The sequence below is a fragment of the Schistocerca nitens genome, chromosome 2 (assembly GCF_023898315.1).
Source record: "Schistocerca nitens isolate TAMUIC-IGC-003100 chromosome 2, iqSchNite1.1, whole genome shotgun sequence".
NCBI classification, from domain to species: Eukaryota; Metazoa; Arthropoda; class Insecta; order Orthoptera; family Acrididae; genus Schistocerca; species Schistocerca nitens.
Window position 1 is genome coordinate 433,869,341 of NC_064615.1, and position 14,764 is coordinate 433,884,104.

The 14,764-nt window shown below is 36.1% G+C and overlaps 1 protein-coding gene across 3 annotated transcripts in view; it reads right to left on the bottom strand.

Moving 5' to 3' along the window:
• The window catches only part of LOC126236301 (zinc finger protein ubi-d4), a 223,512-nt gene that overhangs the window by 110,796 nt on the left and 97,952 nt on the right, over nucleotides 1-14,764 (bottom strand). For all 3 annotated transcript variants that reach the window (XM_049945499.1, XM_049945498.1, XM_049945497.1), the window contains exons 5-6: nucleotides 13,665-13,826; nucleotides 13,254-13,326 (exon numbers count right to left, since the gene is read on the bottom strand). In XM_049945499.1, the coding sequence (XP_049801456.1) occupies nucleotides 13,254-13,326; nucleotides 13,665-13,826 (235 nt within the window). The remainder of the gene's footprint in view (nucleotides 1-13,253; nucleotides 13,327-13,664; nucleotides 13,827-14,764) is intronic.

Sequence of the window (14,764 nt, forward strand, 5' to 3'; positions counted from 1 at the left end):
CTGTGAGGTGTGAATTCTTAACTTCCTGTTACTGACTGCTAATCCTTTTTAATGCTTGGATGACCACCTAAAGAGTGCATTGGAGTAAACATTACTGAGAGTGCATTAATAAAATTAACACTATGAATATAATCTCACGTATGGTGGAAAAAGCTGACAATATATTAACGCAGGAAACAAAACTGAAATTGTTAATTTGGCAGTAATTTGCTTCCTATCTTTGGCAAGAAGAAAATCAAAGATATAGTGTTTTTTCTTGTAAAATAGTGTATTCTCACACTGGTCAAAAAACTTTAATATCCATGGGCTTGTTGATGTGGATCAAGGGATGGCAGAAGCGGATCAAGGGACTTCCAGAAGTGGTGCAGACAGCATCTCTTTTAACGGTGTAGATTTCTAACTACAGCCTAGCTCAAAGTTTATATCTGCCAGTGCCCCTCTCCCATTCATTCAAACTCCATAGATGCTATGCTGCAGACTATTAAACTAATGCCCTGCATGAAAGACAAGACTGGGAGCACAATGCAGCAGTTGATTCTAGACCTAATCTTTCCTTCTGCAGCAGAGCTTGTCTTCAAACAATCCTCCTTTATTGCTATTATCTCTTAAATTTCATTCATGTATGTTGCACTTGACCACTGCAGTTTCCTTCATCCCTTTCATCACACCAAGTGCCTTTCTGTAATTGTTCTTCACTTTACCAAAGCATCCACATTTATCCGTAGAACTCTAAAAGACATTTACATTTCCTTTGTCTCTCTCATCTAAAGAATCTCTCTGATCTAAAGAACTGTCTGCCTGTCACTGCTCTTTGCTTTATCATTTCCCCATAGCTCTGCACTTATTTTATCTGTACAGCTCAAAAAACAAGCAAACATGATCTGAAAATTTAGGGCTTATTGTTTACATCCAAATGTGTTTGGCACATGTGCGACAGCCTCCACTTTCACTAATGAGTATAGCTTTCTACTGTTATTCACATTTAATATCTCGATAATTTTATCTGAGAGCTAGTAAAGGATGTTCCACATCCCAGGTCTGTCAATTCATGGAGTGTTTAACTGTGTCTTTTGAAGGGCTTCGCACAAATGAAGAACTCTTCAAAAAATAAAAAATAATAAAGCCTCTTATTAGAGTGACAACTTTTTCTACCAATCAACTGTCTTTTACAGTTAAAATAGTAGTTGGCACTCATTTTTATTAGTCACAACATTGGTGACATCCCCTTTCACACCTATTTTCTGAATGTAGTGAAACAAGAGTATACTAGAGCAGAAATGAACTTTCATAAAACATCCTCTCCACCTGTATTTTCCTGTTGCATTATTAAACGTCAAAGCTTTATGTGGCAGAAATACTGATCAAAAAATTGGACTTCATGGCAAATGCCTTGCAATAGTGAGATTAGAATTTTAGGACAGTAAGCCACCTGTGACAATCTATACCTATAATTGAAACATAAAAGCAAGTAAAAATTGTGTTATGGAACCTGGTAGATGAAAACATTTGATGTACAAATTTTCTAGTTTGCAACATCACATCACTTTACTACAAATAAGTTACATACTGTTAAATGAACTGAACAAGTTTTAATGAAACAGAGCTTCCTAATGAAAGTTTAATTTACAAGACACCTCTCTAGTGGCAAATAGATGCTTTAGACATACTGGGGGGGGGGGGGGGGGAAATTGTTCCATCAGCAAGAAATTTCACTACGATCATTGTCAGCATTTTGGCCGAGGGCTGCAATAATTCATCTAACGCACACCTTTTATATTAGCATGTGCGTGTGCAGAGTAGTTTGTTTGTGCAAGATCAGATGCTAACTGCTTAATGCAGTGGGTTTCTTGGCTGCTAGTCTGTGCAATTTAAGCCCAAAGTTTGCATAAAATTTTCACGGATTTTGTTTCTTAAGGCCTCAAAAAAATAATTATATGAGACGTGTGAGGTCTATTGATTATAAGCAGTCAGGTACTGTCATATGAATTGTTGATGAATGTGTTGTACATTCATTTCAAGAAAATAAATGTTTTTTTATCAAATGAAGTGTAACAAGTTCAGTTAGATAAGTGTCCTGAGAGTTTCAGAAAAGGATGTTTTTTTGGCAGCACTAAACCTACAATTAGGAAGAAGCGGCAGACCAGAAGATGGTTACCAAGCTTGTGGTGAATACCAAGAAGTGTGACAAGCAAAGTAATTTATTATACCAGCTGAAGAAGAAATTCATGTTAAACAAAAGAAATTCTTTATAGAACATATGTGGTATAGGTTACTAGAGTAATGATCGTAAACAGCAGGACAAGTAAAATGTTTTCTCATTTGAACAGTCAGTGCAAAAGAAGCTCTTGTCAATAGGAAATGAGTTGATTTAATAACATTTATAAAAGACAGTCAATACGGAACTGAGATGTATACACATTGAACTGCAAGCAGTTACCTCACAAGCTGGTTCTCCTACAGTATAATGATCATTATTGATATCTATTTGTCAGCATTGAAATTTGTTTATGTAAAAAAATAGACAGTAACACAAAAAACTGCCTTGTAAAAGCACTCAAAATTTACTCATAGGTGATCTTCCCTTCCCTGAGCAATAAACTTATATAAAAGATGAACCATCAAGTTAGATTTTTGTTGAGTTTAATATACAAGAATCTATTCTTTCGCTCTCTTCGAATTTTGGTATTTGCAGGTTTAATTAGAACAAAAATTTGGAAACTGATATGTGGTGAAGACCAATGTTCTGTAATTTTCAATGCAAAACAAACTTTAACTTGTACGCAACATGTGCGTGATACTTTCCTTCTAGTACAGTGCAACATTTCTGCCCCCAAATAACTTATGTTTGGAAGAGAATAGAATGACATACTAACAACAAAAGGCATGAAGATATAAACTGATGGCATAGACAGAATAAAAATGCAGGGATTAAACAGGTAAGATGACAGCAGAATGTGGAAAAGAATGGACAACCCAAGAGTGAAGGAGATATTAGTAAATTAAGGCCAGAAGAATCATGATACCAAGGGAAAAAGATTGGTCTTTATAGTTTTGTGCATGACAAAGTAATTAAAAATGGAGCACAAGCTGAGGTAGGAAAAGCTTTTCCTGTAAGCAGTTTAGAGAAAATGTGGAAAAACCTAAATCCTGATAATAAGATAGAGATTTGACACTAATGTCTACTAAATGGAGGTCCAATGTCTTAACTGTTGTACCTCCTCTCTCAGCAAAGCTGCTAATTATTTATAAGTTGCAATATTGGAGATTCAGTGCCCACCTCCACTTTGGAAGTAAGAGTGTTGAAGGTGGGGGATACAAATGTCCAGATTGATATCTTTGTATCACTGCTGTTAATACCACAGAACTGTCAATAATGGGCCATTTGATGATGTTAATCTGGACAGTTTGCCTAAGACCAACTGACATACTTTATAGTAATACACTTATTTTTGTGTAGAACTGGAACACTTAACACTGACAAGTGTTTCAAAGTGAGATACTCAACATGTGTGACTCATCCAAATTTATCTTCTGCCTGTCTCATCTTCCTTGTTACTAACTATATAATGTAAGACAAAAGAATTTTCTTTCATTAAGAATAATGGTTGCATAACAGGTTAATAGAAGTGACACACACACACACACACACACACGAGAGAGAGAGAGAGAGAGAGAGAGAGAGAGAGAGAGAGAGAGAGAGAGAGAGAGAGAGAGAGAGGGGGGGGGGGGGGGATAAAAGTGACCTGGAATATATTTACAATAAGACTGGTGCAGAATTGGCCTTTGCTAACGAACATCACAGAAGGCACTGGAAATGGCTGCGCTTAATGAGTGAAACTGTGAAGACACTCATAGCAACTCTGCCTGATGGATAGCAGCAACAGCGTTTTCAATGTTCTGCTGTAGCTGTCCAGTGTGTGAGCATTATTTGAGTACAGCTGATACTTCAATTTGCACAACAGGTAACAATCGCTGTTAGAGAGATTAAGTGACCAAGAGACAACACAGCATCTGCTCATCGAACACATCAAATCTTGCTGAAAATTTTCATACAGCCATTCAAACACCAGTCTTGAGAATATGCAGTAGCTCTTTAAAATACTGATAGGGATTTTTTGATGCACAAGTGGACATGTTCTGTGAATTCACATATCCTGACAGGCTGAACAAGGCCTCATATGGAGAAATGAAAAACTGAAGATCCAGAAGCCGATTCCGCCACCAGCAGAATTCAACATACAAAATTCATCTGGTCACTTTAATTCATGCACAACAGTAAATCTGTAAGGATGCAGGTGAAAGGCCTTTTTAACAATGTTTCACAAGGCGACCTATTAATTACCGCTTGAGATTTTGTAGTTGTGTGTTCCAAGCTTTCCTGTAACTGAGCAAGATTTTTCTGTGTTAACTCTTTTCAGATAGTTAAAATCCCCACCCCACCCCCCTTTTGGCTATAGGGTACATTTCACACGAGTTTGTCACTAACAGGAGACCACATGACAGTTGGATTTTTATATCTTTTTATATTTACAATGCGTGAAGTTCAGAGCTCAAATTTCCACATCCCATAACAGTTCGATGTAACATTCAATAACTTTAGAGAAAACTGTCTTTGAAGTTTTCTGAGCATTTTTAGTACCCTAAAGTAAGATCAGTTCTTCGACAGGCAGTGTTTCTATGTGGTAGAATGCTCACATGACGTGGGGGAGGGGAGAGCGGCGGGGTTGATTCCAGGCTGAGGTAAGTTTTTAAACAAAGGTTCATGTTCTTTGCACATTCCTGTGAAGTATAAAATATATAAAAATAGAAGAAATTTAATGTGTAATTCTTTTAGCTTCAACAATCTTTACTACAAATCTTTGACGGAGGATCAGTAATTAAGAATTTATATTTGTAACAAAAACTAGAGTTTTGTGTGCAATATATAGTTACGAATAAGGAGATGTGCATGTTTGATAAAAATAAGTTAGTTGTGAATCAATTTGCATTTATTTGATGAATTTTATAATTAAATGACATAGGAATTCGAACTGAATGGAAAAAAGAGATCAAAATGAGATTCAAACCAGCAATTTCATGATTATCAGTCTCGAGTGCTACTCACTTTTTTCCATACTTATGTATTTTACCCCCCTCCAAGAACCATGGACCTTGGTATTCGTGGGAAGACTTGCATGCCTCAGCGATACAGATAGCCGTACCATAGGTGCAACCACAACGGAGGGGTATCTGTTGAGAGGCCAGACAAACTTGTGGTTCCTGAAGAGGGGCATCAGCCTTTTCAGTAGTTGAAGGGGCAACAGTCTGGATGATTGACTGGCCTGGCCCTCTAACATTAACCAAAACGGCCCTGCTGTGCTGGTACTGCAAATGGCTGAAAGCAAGGGGAAACTACAACCATAATTTTTGCTGAGGGCTTTTAGCTTTACTGTATGGTTGATACAGTAGCATGGAGAGCTGCGTCAAACCAGTCTCTGGACTGAAGACCACAACAACATGCATTTTACACTTCACAAAAATGCTTGACGAATATGAACCCTTTTTCAAAAATTTGCATCAGACAAGAAGTGAACCCAGGCTCCACATGTGGCAGGAATGTATTCTATCACAGAGCTACACTGCCTCTCAAAAAAACTAATCTGACTTTTGGGTATTAAAGCCGCTTGGAAAATTTCAAATTTATTTTCTTGAGAATTTTTGAGAGTTGCATCAAACTACTTTAGGCAAATGATAATTGTGTTTTGAACTTCAAGTACTATGAATATAAAAAATTACAAAAATTTGTTTGCCACATGGTCACCTTGCTAAGTGCTGCATTGCAGACTTCATTGGACACTTTCCCTAAACATTTCCAATCTTAAACTCCTGCACAAACAATTCTGCATACATTTTAAATGAATTGTGCTTGCATAACACTCTACAATAAACACATGGCACCATTTTGTGTTGCATCCAACTGGTCACCACACACATCTGCTCCTCTCACTCACTCAATGTTATGACACAGCATGTTACAACAGAGCATGCCAGAGATAAACAAGTGCAAACTTATGACGGCAACTGATTGGTGCACTGAACTCATGGTTTCTAGCATTTTCTATGATGAGCAATTCTCCTGTTAATTAACAAGGGTCACGTCCATGTCAATCTCATAAATATTTTCCTGGCCAGTTTTTTTTTTTTTTACCACTCTGTATATACATAATTTATGATGAAGTTGTGAAGGAGTTTCCAAACTGATAAGGCCCTCAAACATTCTTACCTCAGAAACCTTAAAACAGCCACTGAGTCTTATCACAGAGCAATTGTCAATGGAAACAAAATCAGCTTGATACAACTTTGTTGCTTGTTTTGCTGTCCAATCTATTATTCTCATGTAGTTACCCCTTTTTTTTTTTTTTTTTTTTTTTTTTTTTTTTTTTTGAACTGGATGATGTAGTGCATTACATAAAAAATTTAGATAAGTCTACAGCATTCTGGTGTCCAAAGTTTTATTGAAACAAAAAATATTGCTAATTTGAATAATTTTATGAATTTCAAAGACAGCTAACTTTTTGAATCAAATTTTAATACAGAAACAGAAAAACTTCATGGCTTCTGTCAAGAAATAGGAAATCAAACTAATATGTTTGTAGGAAGATTCACCTAATTCATCTAGATGTGATAAGGGACAAATTTAGGAGCAAATAATGAAATAATTACTTGCCTGATGACATTACACACTGAACTGCGAACTTTGGAAACAATCAAGACTCATCCAACACAGGATCCTAATTTCCAAGATACTTCACATAAAGTCATTTTCTAATTACTTTTCATCAAAATGGAAAAGGAAGTGTCATTCTGCAATAATAATCTCTGCTTTTGCAAATGTATACAGTTTTACAATCCCACTCTGCTAGGTTTGTCAAACTGCTCATAGTACGATAAAACACAACCAGCGTATGATCAAATTCATGAAAACTTAATAAATCTCCCAAATCATAAAGACACGTTTTATGTACAACAAACTTTGCAGATGTCTTAGTTTGCAGCTTGATTATTTATCTAACTTTTGCTTACAATGTTCCTCCTTGTCAATCATGTTGTCCTTCAATCCCAATAAATTTCTTGAAACTTAAGTACACCACTTTAAAATCATCATGCTGGTCATAACTTTCCAGATACTCACAGGTGGGCATGATATGTACACAGACCAAGAAAGTTCTTTGCTAGGTTCCAATAGATAAGGAAACAGAGAGGAGCCAACCTAATAGAAGCTGGATAATGACGTGAGAAATCATTAAAGAGCAGCTTCAGAAGAAAAGGAAGATTAGGGTTGAATGTCTCATCAATGATGGGGTCCTTAGAGACAGAGCACAAGCTCAGACTGTGGAAGGAAATTAGCTGTGCCCTATCACAGGAACCAACCCAGCATTCATCTTAAGTGCTTTAGGAAATCACAGAAAACCTAAATCTGGATGGGTGGATGGAGATTTGAACTGCCACTCTCCTAACTCCAGTGTCTTGTCACACATGGCTTGGTGCTTAAGAACATAATGGATGGTGAAGTTGGAGAAGGCCTTCACCCAGAAGTAAATATCAAATGGATGCTGCTGATGAGGGCGATTATGTTTAATTTATTATTTTTTACTTCTTCTTGTGATTTCAATCAACCACAGACACAGCAAACATGGTAATTAAGGCACACTTCTTTGCATGTAACTAGTCTTTTTTTTCACTTCTGTCCACTCTCTCATTTATGGTTTCAGTAAATGTTTACATCAAACAGAGTTTAATTTTCATCTATTTTCATTTTCACTGCATTTAATAACATTCACATAAATTTTCCCTCAGTGACCTCGAGAGAAATTATTAAACTGTAGCAAAACGCCCTAGTGCTTGCGTGCAGAAATTTTACAACTGATCTGATAATGATTATTAACAACCCCAATCGAAGACCAAATTGCTCCTGATAACTCTGCTCAATTTAAAAATCTCTCCAAGCAGTGTCTTTTGCATCAATTGCCTTTCTTACCATTTTCTACTTTGTTTACACATAGAAAGGTGAATGATGCTACCCCACATCTACCATACTTTTAGTGTCATTCTCTTTTCCCATTTAATTTCTTCAAATTTCTCAGATTTATTCCATATTTTTACATGCACTTGTTTTGCTATGAAATTTTCTGTCCTTCACATTTGTTTGTTGTTTCCATAATACTGAGGTTAATAATTTTTACTTCACCTTGGTTTTAACACTGACACACTGTTAATATCAAAACTATCATTATTAAGGGTAAAACAGGAGAAAGTAAGGTTACAGTTTAACAAATCACTGAAGTAGATGTCATCTGTAGTCTGAAAAACACTGTTCAGGCACTAGGCAAATACTTATTTTAAGAACAATCCAAACTTTATTCTGATGTAGGATAATTGCAAAAAAAGTTAAACAATGATGGGTAGTTCAGTGGACCACATCAACCTATCATTCACAAGATACTGGAAACACATCGTTTGCATGTCAGTTTACTGTTTTTATCATTTAGACTATAACACGACAAAAATTCGGCAGTGAACGAAGGAAAACATTTTCAAATATGTAAAAAATCTGAGATAAGACAACCAGATCACAAAATATACAAACATTTATCACTGGCTAAATAATGGAAAGCTATCCCCAATCCAAAGGTTCGTTAGAACACAGCACGATGATTCACTGGGTGATGTTTCCCTAAAAGAGATGCTAGTCCTTGCCTTATCTTTCGAGTGGCTTACTCAGCAAGTTATTGGGGGACCTACAGTTAGGCCAACTCCAAACCACAATGCAACTTAGCATTTTTCACATTAACAAATTACTGTTACTGGTGAAAGAAAAAAATAAGTGGCAGATCAAAGTGGCTGATCAAACCATGGACCTTCGGACTTTTAGTCTGGAACTTGCCCACAATCTACGAAGTTACATCTCTGATTACAAAGTCTATTGAATAAACTGATGTAACATTGTTGAGTTCATCATACAATGCTATTTTGTAAATATAATTCTGTAGAGAAGTTTTGGTAAAATGTAAATCCTTAGGAAGCACTGAATCCTCAACAGACACACACAAGAAAGAAAGAGAACTTGCTAGATTTCATAGTAATCCTTTTCAAGCTTTTGTGTGTGTGTGTGTGTGTGTGTGTGTGTGTGTGTGTGTGTGTGTGTGTGTGTGTGTGTGTGTAGGCGTGCACTCTAGCTCAAAAGAGTATTACTTGAAAAGCTATCACGTTTTCTTTCTTTTTTGTATGTACCTGTCGACAACTCAATGCTTCTGTTTTTCGGTGAGTGGTCTCCTTTATTTTGAAAATATGCCATTATCATTTAAATTTAGGTCTCTGAGATGAATCAGACATGTAGTAGAGTTAGTTTACAACAAAAGATTGGGATTATAACCTATACCTTAAGTCAGTAATTTTTGCTGTGGTATCTGCAATCCTAAAAAAGACAAAACAGGAAATGCAACTTATTTACCTCAGTAGAAGATGGGTATTGTGTCAGAAATGCATGTCAGTTATAGTCACCAGCAAAACACCAGCCAGGAGATGAAAATCATGGTGAGGAATCACTTTCCAGTAATGTTATAATTTGGACACATTTACTGCACATTTAGCTGTCAGCAGCCAGCAACAATAATTGGGAAGAAAGAAACAAGTTTTTAAATACACAAAAATAAAGTACAAACTCTAAATATTTTATTTTGTTACAACTTAAGACATTTGTATACTAAAAACATAAAAGACAAAAACATTTAAAGAATGCTCATAAAATATTTTTCTTTTTTACACTCCCAATATCTTGATACAAAAATTGACAAGCTGGAGAATTGCCCAGCTGGTTTTCACAAGTTTCTGTTGTTTATCAGTTCATGTCTTCTGGAACCATGGGTAACTGGTTACAAATCACACTTAGAAACTTATGGAATAAGTTTCAATGCCTTGAGATAATCTCAAGGCACAAATCATTTACACACTGTGCACCATTCCTAGCAATTAGGGAGAATCCGTATCTGACTGCATGTGGACAGTGTGCACTCCTCTGATTGATAATGTAAGTGGAAAGTGGTACTCGCCCAAAAAGAGATAAGCATTTATGAATGCCCTAACAAGCAGATATTAACATCTAAGTTTCTTGGCATCTTGTATCACCCTTTCACATTAAGTAATTAGTGTTTAGCATGCCTCAAACAGGAATACAAAGCCAAACTGTTTACTTTCCGAAAACTTTTCCACTATTTGTTAAATGTGGGTGTTTTTTTCTTTTTGATAAAGAGATTTCTTTGCATTCATAAAGAATTTCTCTTTTTTTAAGTACATCAATGTCATCAAAGAGAACTGCACAGTCAAACATGCCCATGCTATTCAGTGGCTTTTTGGAGTAATGCATAATGGCATTCTGTACTCTAGTATACTATTTTCAGTGACATTACTGAAACTATACCAACAATTATCTGTTGGTCAGTCTTTGCTCCTGGTAGTTGTTACTACACATTCTGAACCCAAACTGGCATCAAAAGAGATTGGACATAAAATGCTTCATTTTCAGTACAGGAAATCATTTTTCTCTCTCCTGAAAACTAAGAAATTTTTGTCCTGTGCCTCAAAAACACAGGAACTATGGAAGGGAGAACACTTTCACAGGTATCATGATAAACACAAAGCTTAATACACATTTGTCAAGCCTTTTTTTCTTCTTATAGGAGGATTTGTCATTTTTCAAAAATGAATTCGTGTAATCTTTAGCCATAACATCCAAATTAATAGAAATCAACACAATGAAATATGAAAACAACTGATGTTTCAAAATTATTTTAAAAGTGCTGTTAAGGCCCTAATATACTTCAACATTTGAACTCAAAAGGGCAGTACTACTAACTGCATTCATTTTAGGCACCAAGGGGTATCTGTAATAGTTACTGAAATTATCAGTGTGGTGTAAACCACAATTGCAGTAACACTTCTACTGACTCTTTAATTTTAAAACTGAAGTATCTGTGCTTTGATTAAAAATGTATTAAAAATTATTTAATTTTCTGAGACTAAAAAGCACATATTACTAAGTGGAGGAAAAAATTTAAAACAAGGGTACTTTATGCAGAATGCTAACTCAAGAATAACAGGTAGCCAAATGGCTACTCGATAACACACAGCTCAATATAATATGCAAATGAGTAAATTTGAATGTTGAGATTATTTTGGTGGTAAGAGGTACAAGCAATCATTAACACACAAAGTACCTGTGTTACATTACCTTAAAAGCCTCTATAACAAACAGTAAAACGATACAGCTACCTAACAAAGACAAAGGGTGTACCCAGAATTTGAAGTGGATGAAACTTAGTTTTGTTCTGAGTGATGAAATAGTTTGAAGATTCTGCAATAATAGCCTTGGGTAAACTTGCTAAAAGTTAATGTCAATTACGTGTCCGGCTTTCTTCTATTTGATACTGAACTAGTTCAGTCTTGTCTGTCTGATGGGACAGGATACGAGTTTGGTTTGTGACAATTCTTTTTATAGAGGGATGGGATAGGGGCAGCCACCCTGCCCCCCTCGCTCATTGGGTACATGCTTAGGAAACAACGAGGCAACAACATATGGCATTTGTATGCAATCATCATTACAGTGACATTTACTTTTTTTAAATCAATGGTTAATCAATGAGGTGGATTCAGAATGTAGAGTTATCACTCAATAAAAAGTTATTATTCATCCCATCTTCTCTGTTTTTCTGATTCATGAACTAATTGACGAGTTCCTCCTAATACTACTAGTTACATACTTGCCCCGTTCATGTATTATTAACATTCATAATATATTTAGATTTATTCATATTAACAAACTTGGTTTCATTAAATAGCTACATTGTATTTGCCCAAACTAGCCATTATTATGCATACAATGGCCACATTCTTAGTCTGAGTCTTCTGTAATTGTGTGTAAGTAAACTGATAATCACGTGTCACGTGTCTTAGTATGAAGAATTCTTAAGTTGTATTTATCAACCATTCTAATAATTAGAATTCCAACAAACGTATTGAAAATATGCTTGTATAACACTAAATGTCTTGAGATGACGAAAAGTGTTGATACACAACCACTTCAACAAGCGAGGCAGGAGGCATTTTACTAATGTGGCACACTCTGGTAAACAGTCATCAGTGCCTATAATATTAATACCAAAGTAAAATAAAATTTCAGTTAAGTGGGACACGATGTATCATAATAAAGAAAGGAATATATTTTTATGTTTCAGTTTCAATGGTCTACTCAAAGGCCTTTACCTGAATGTGAAAGAAAACATACTGAGATGGTAAAGCATATACATACAGGTAACACTACACCTATATGTTCATGAACTGTCCTGACATTAAGCACACACAGCAAATAGGGTGAAAGGGCCAGGGCACGTCAACTGTTCTGACACAGGGCAGAAAAACTACTCAGTACTGTGTTAATTGAAGAAAAGTATGGGGTAGAGGAAAATCTAGTGTAAAATGAGAACAATAGGAGGACCATTCTGTAACATGAAAGAACATTTTAATACAGTATAATCAGAAATTACTAACACTAAACAACAAAACTGATGCATGGATGGTAACCAACCTCACTTCTGTAAAACACAGTACGCAGTTTGTTCATGTTGTTTTCCAGGCTTTTGAGAATAAATTTCCCTATACTAGATATAGAACTTCCAGTACTGTGATTATCTGCTCTAAAAACCTTTTATCATATATGGAAACAGTTCATTCACTTATTAAGTTCCGTTGAATAAGAACCCCAAGTTTTCCCACCACCAGCAGAAGTGAGCTATGAAGCAAGAAGACTATCTTGTAGCAAGCAGCATTCCACTGATTTCACAACAGCTTGCAAGCATAACAGATCAGAGCAAATAAGTGGTTTACAAACACCAAGCAAGTAGAGAATGAGTAGGTTTTGACAACTGTGAAACATATTTACAGCTCAAGTCAATTTAATAAACACTAAAAGATTGCACTACATTAATAGTGTATCAAAATAACTTTCTGATGCCCAAAATTATGCGTAACATGAAACAGTACAGGTATGAATTGTCAGAATGGCAAATTAAAACGTGTCTGTAGATTAAAAATTATTAAATTAGAGTTTTCAAATACACATTTCAAGGAAACCAGCAAATAAGCCTCAACTGTAGTCTGCAAATGCTTATTTTCTGGTTCATTGTCCATTATCATGAATTTAATAAATTGTGTCAACTTACGTTCACAGGCAAATGGTTTTTCAGCATCAGAGACAGCATCATAATTCGTTTTCTTGCGACCTCTTCCCTGACCCTAATGCAAACACACAAAGAAAAACATAATTTAAATGTTTTGGGCAAAATAAAACATGGAAATGATGTAGACATAGATAGAAATAACATGACATTCATATTCAGTAGTTATGGCGTAACTGCCACGAAAAGACCTCGCTAATTAGTTAATAGAAAGCAAAAGTTGCATAAAAATACATAGTATTTTCCAGAATGTTTCTTTTTTGCCAGTTCTCTCATTTATATCTTCACTAAAGTGGGAAACAAAGTTATAGTTTGTTTCAAGGAATAATATTCAGACATGTCGCTAGGACAAGATGTCAGCCTTGAATTACATACATATTACAAAATAAATCAAACCTTTGGTTTCTTCACAGCTGGTGAGTCACCTGTCCTTGGAGCTTTCTTTGACTTCTTTTTCCTCTTTGTATACGATTCTTCATAATCATAATCAGAGTCAGGATCTGGGTCATCAAATGCTTCCATTTCTTGCATATCCAATTCATCATAATACCAAGCATCCTGTAACAGAAAAATTATTTTCATTTTTGTAATGCTGAAGTTCTGAGTTACTGGTATATGTGGGATATTAAGATAAATGAGTGTTTAGCAGGTTAAAAAATACACTGTTTCACATACATAACATAAAAATATTGCACAAAACACAAATACTTTTATAGATTGTGTTGGAAATGATATGTTTGGTAAATCTAATTTGAAACTGACCAGATCTTTCAAAAGGGCGAGATACAGCAGAACAGTTTTGGTGCAGTGCTGGAATGTAATTGTTAAGGTGTCCATTTACAAAAAGGATAGATTCCAACTCACTGTAAAAATGAAACACTGAGATGCAAACAGGCACAATGAAAAGTTTGTTACACACTAAGCTTTAGGCAAAAACCTTCTTCAGAAAAGAAAGGACAACAAACACAACTGTGGTCAGGAGTGGGGCAGGGAAGGAAGACAGATAACAGAGTACAGGTAGGTGGAGAGAAGAGCACTGTCGGTGGAGTGTGCAGTGCTTCATGTAGAAGATGGCAGGACAAGCATTGGGAGGCTGTGGGGGTGGGCGGAGGAACAGGGAGCAGAAAAGGAGAAAAACAGAGAAGGGAAATGACTGCTGGGTGCCCTGGCAGGGACTGAGCACAATGAGGGTGAGGGAATTGGGAGGAAGTTATAGGACAGAGAGGGCAGAAACTGTTGGGCAGAGGGTGTGGTGCCAGTAGATTACCGGAAAATGAAGCCGGGATACTTTTGGGAGCGGAGAATGTGTTGTAAGGATAACTCCAATCTGCACAGTTCAGAAAAGTTGATGGTGGCGGGGAGGATCCAGATGGCCATTAAAATCAAGCATGTTATGTTCAGCTGCATGTTGCACCACAGGGTAGTCTACCTTGCTCTTTGCCACAGTTTGGCAGTGGCCTCTCCGCCCAGTAGACAGCTGGTCGGTAGTCATATCA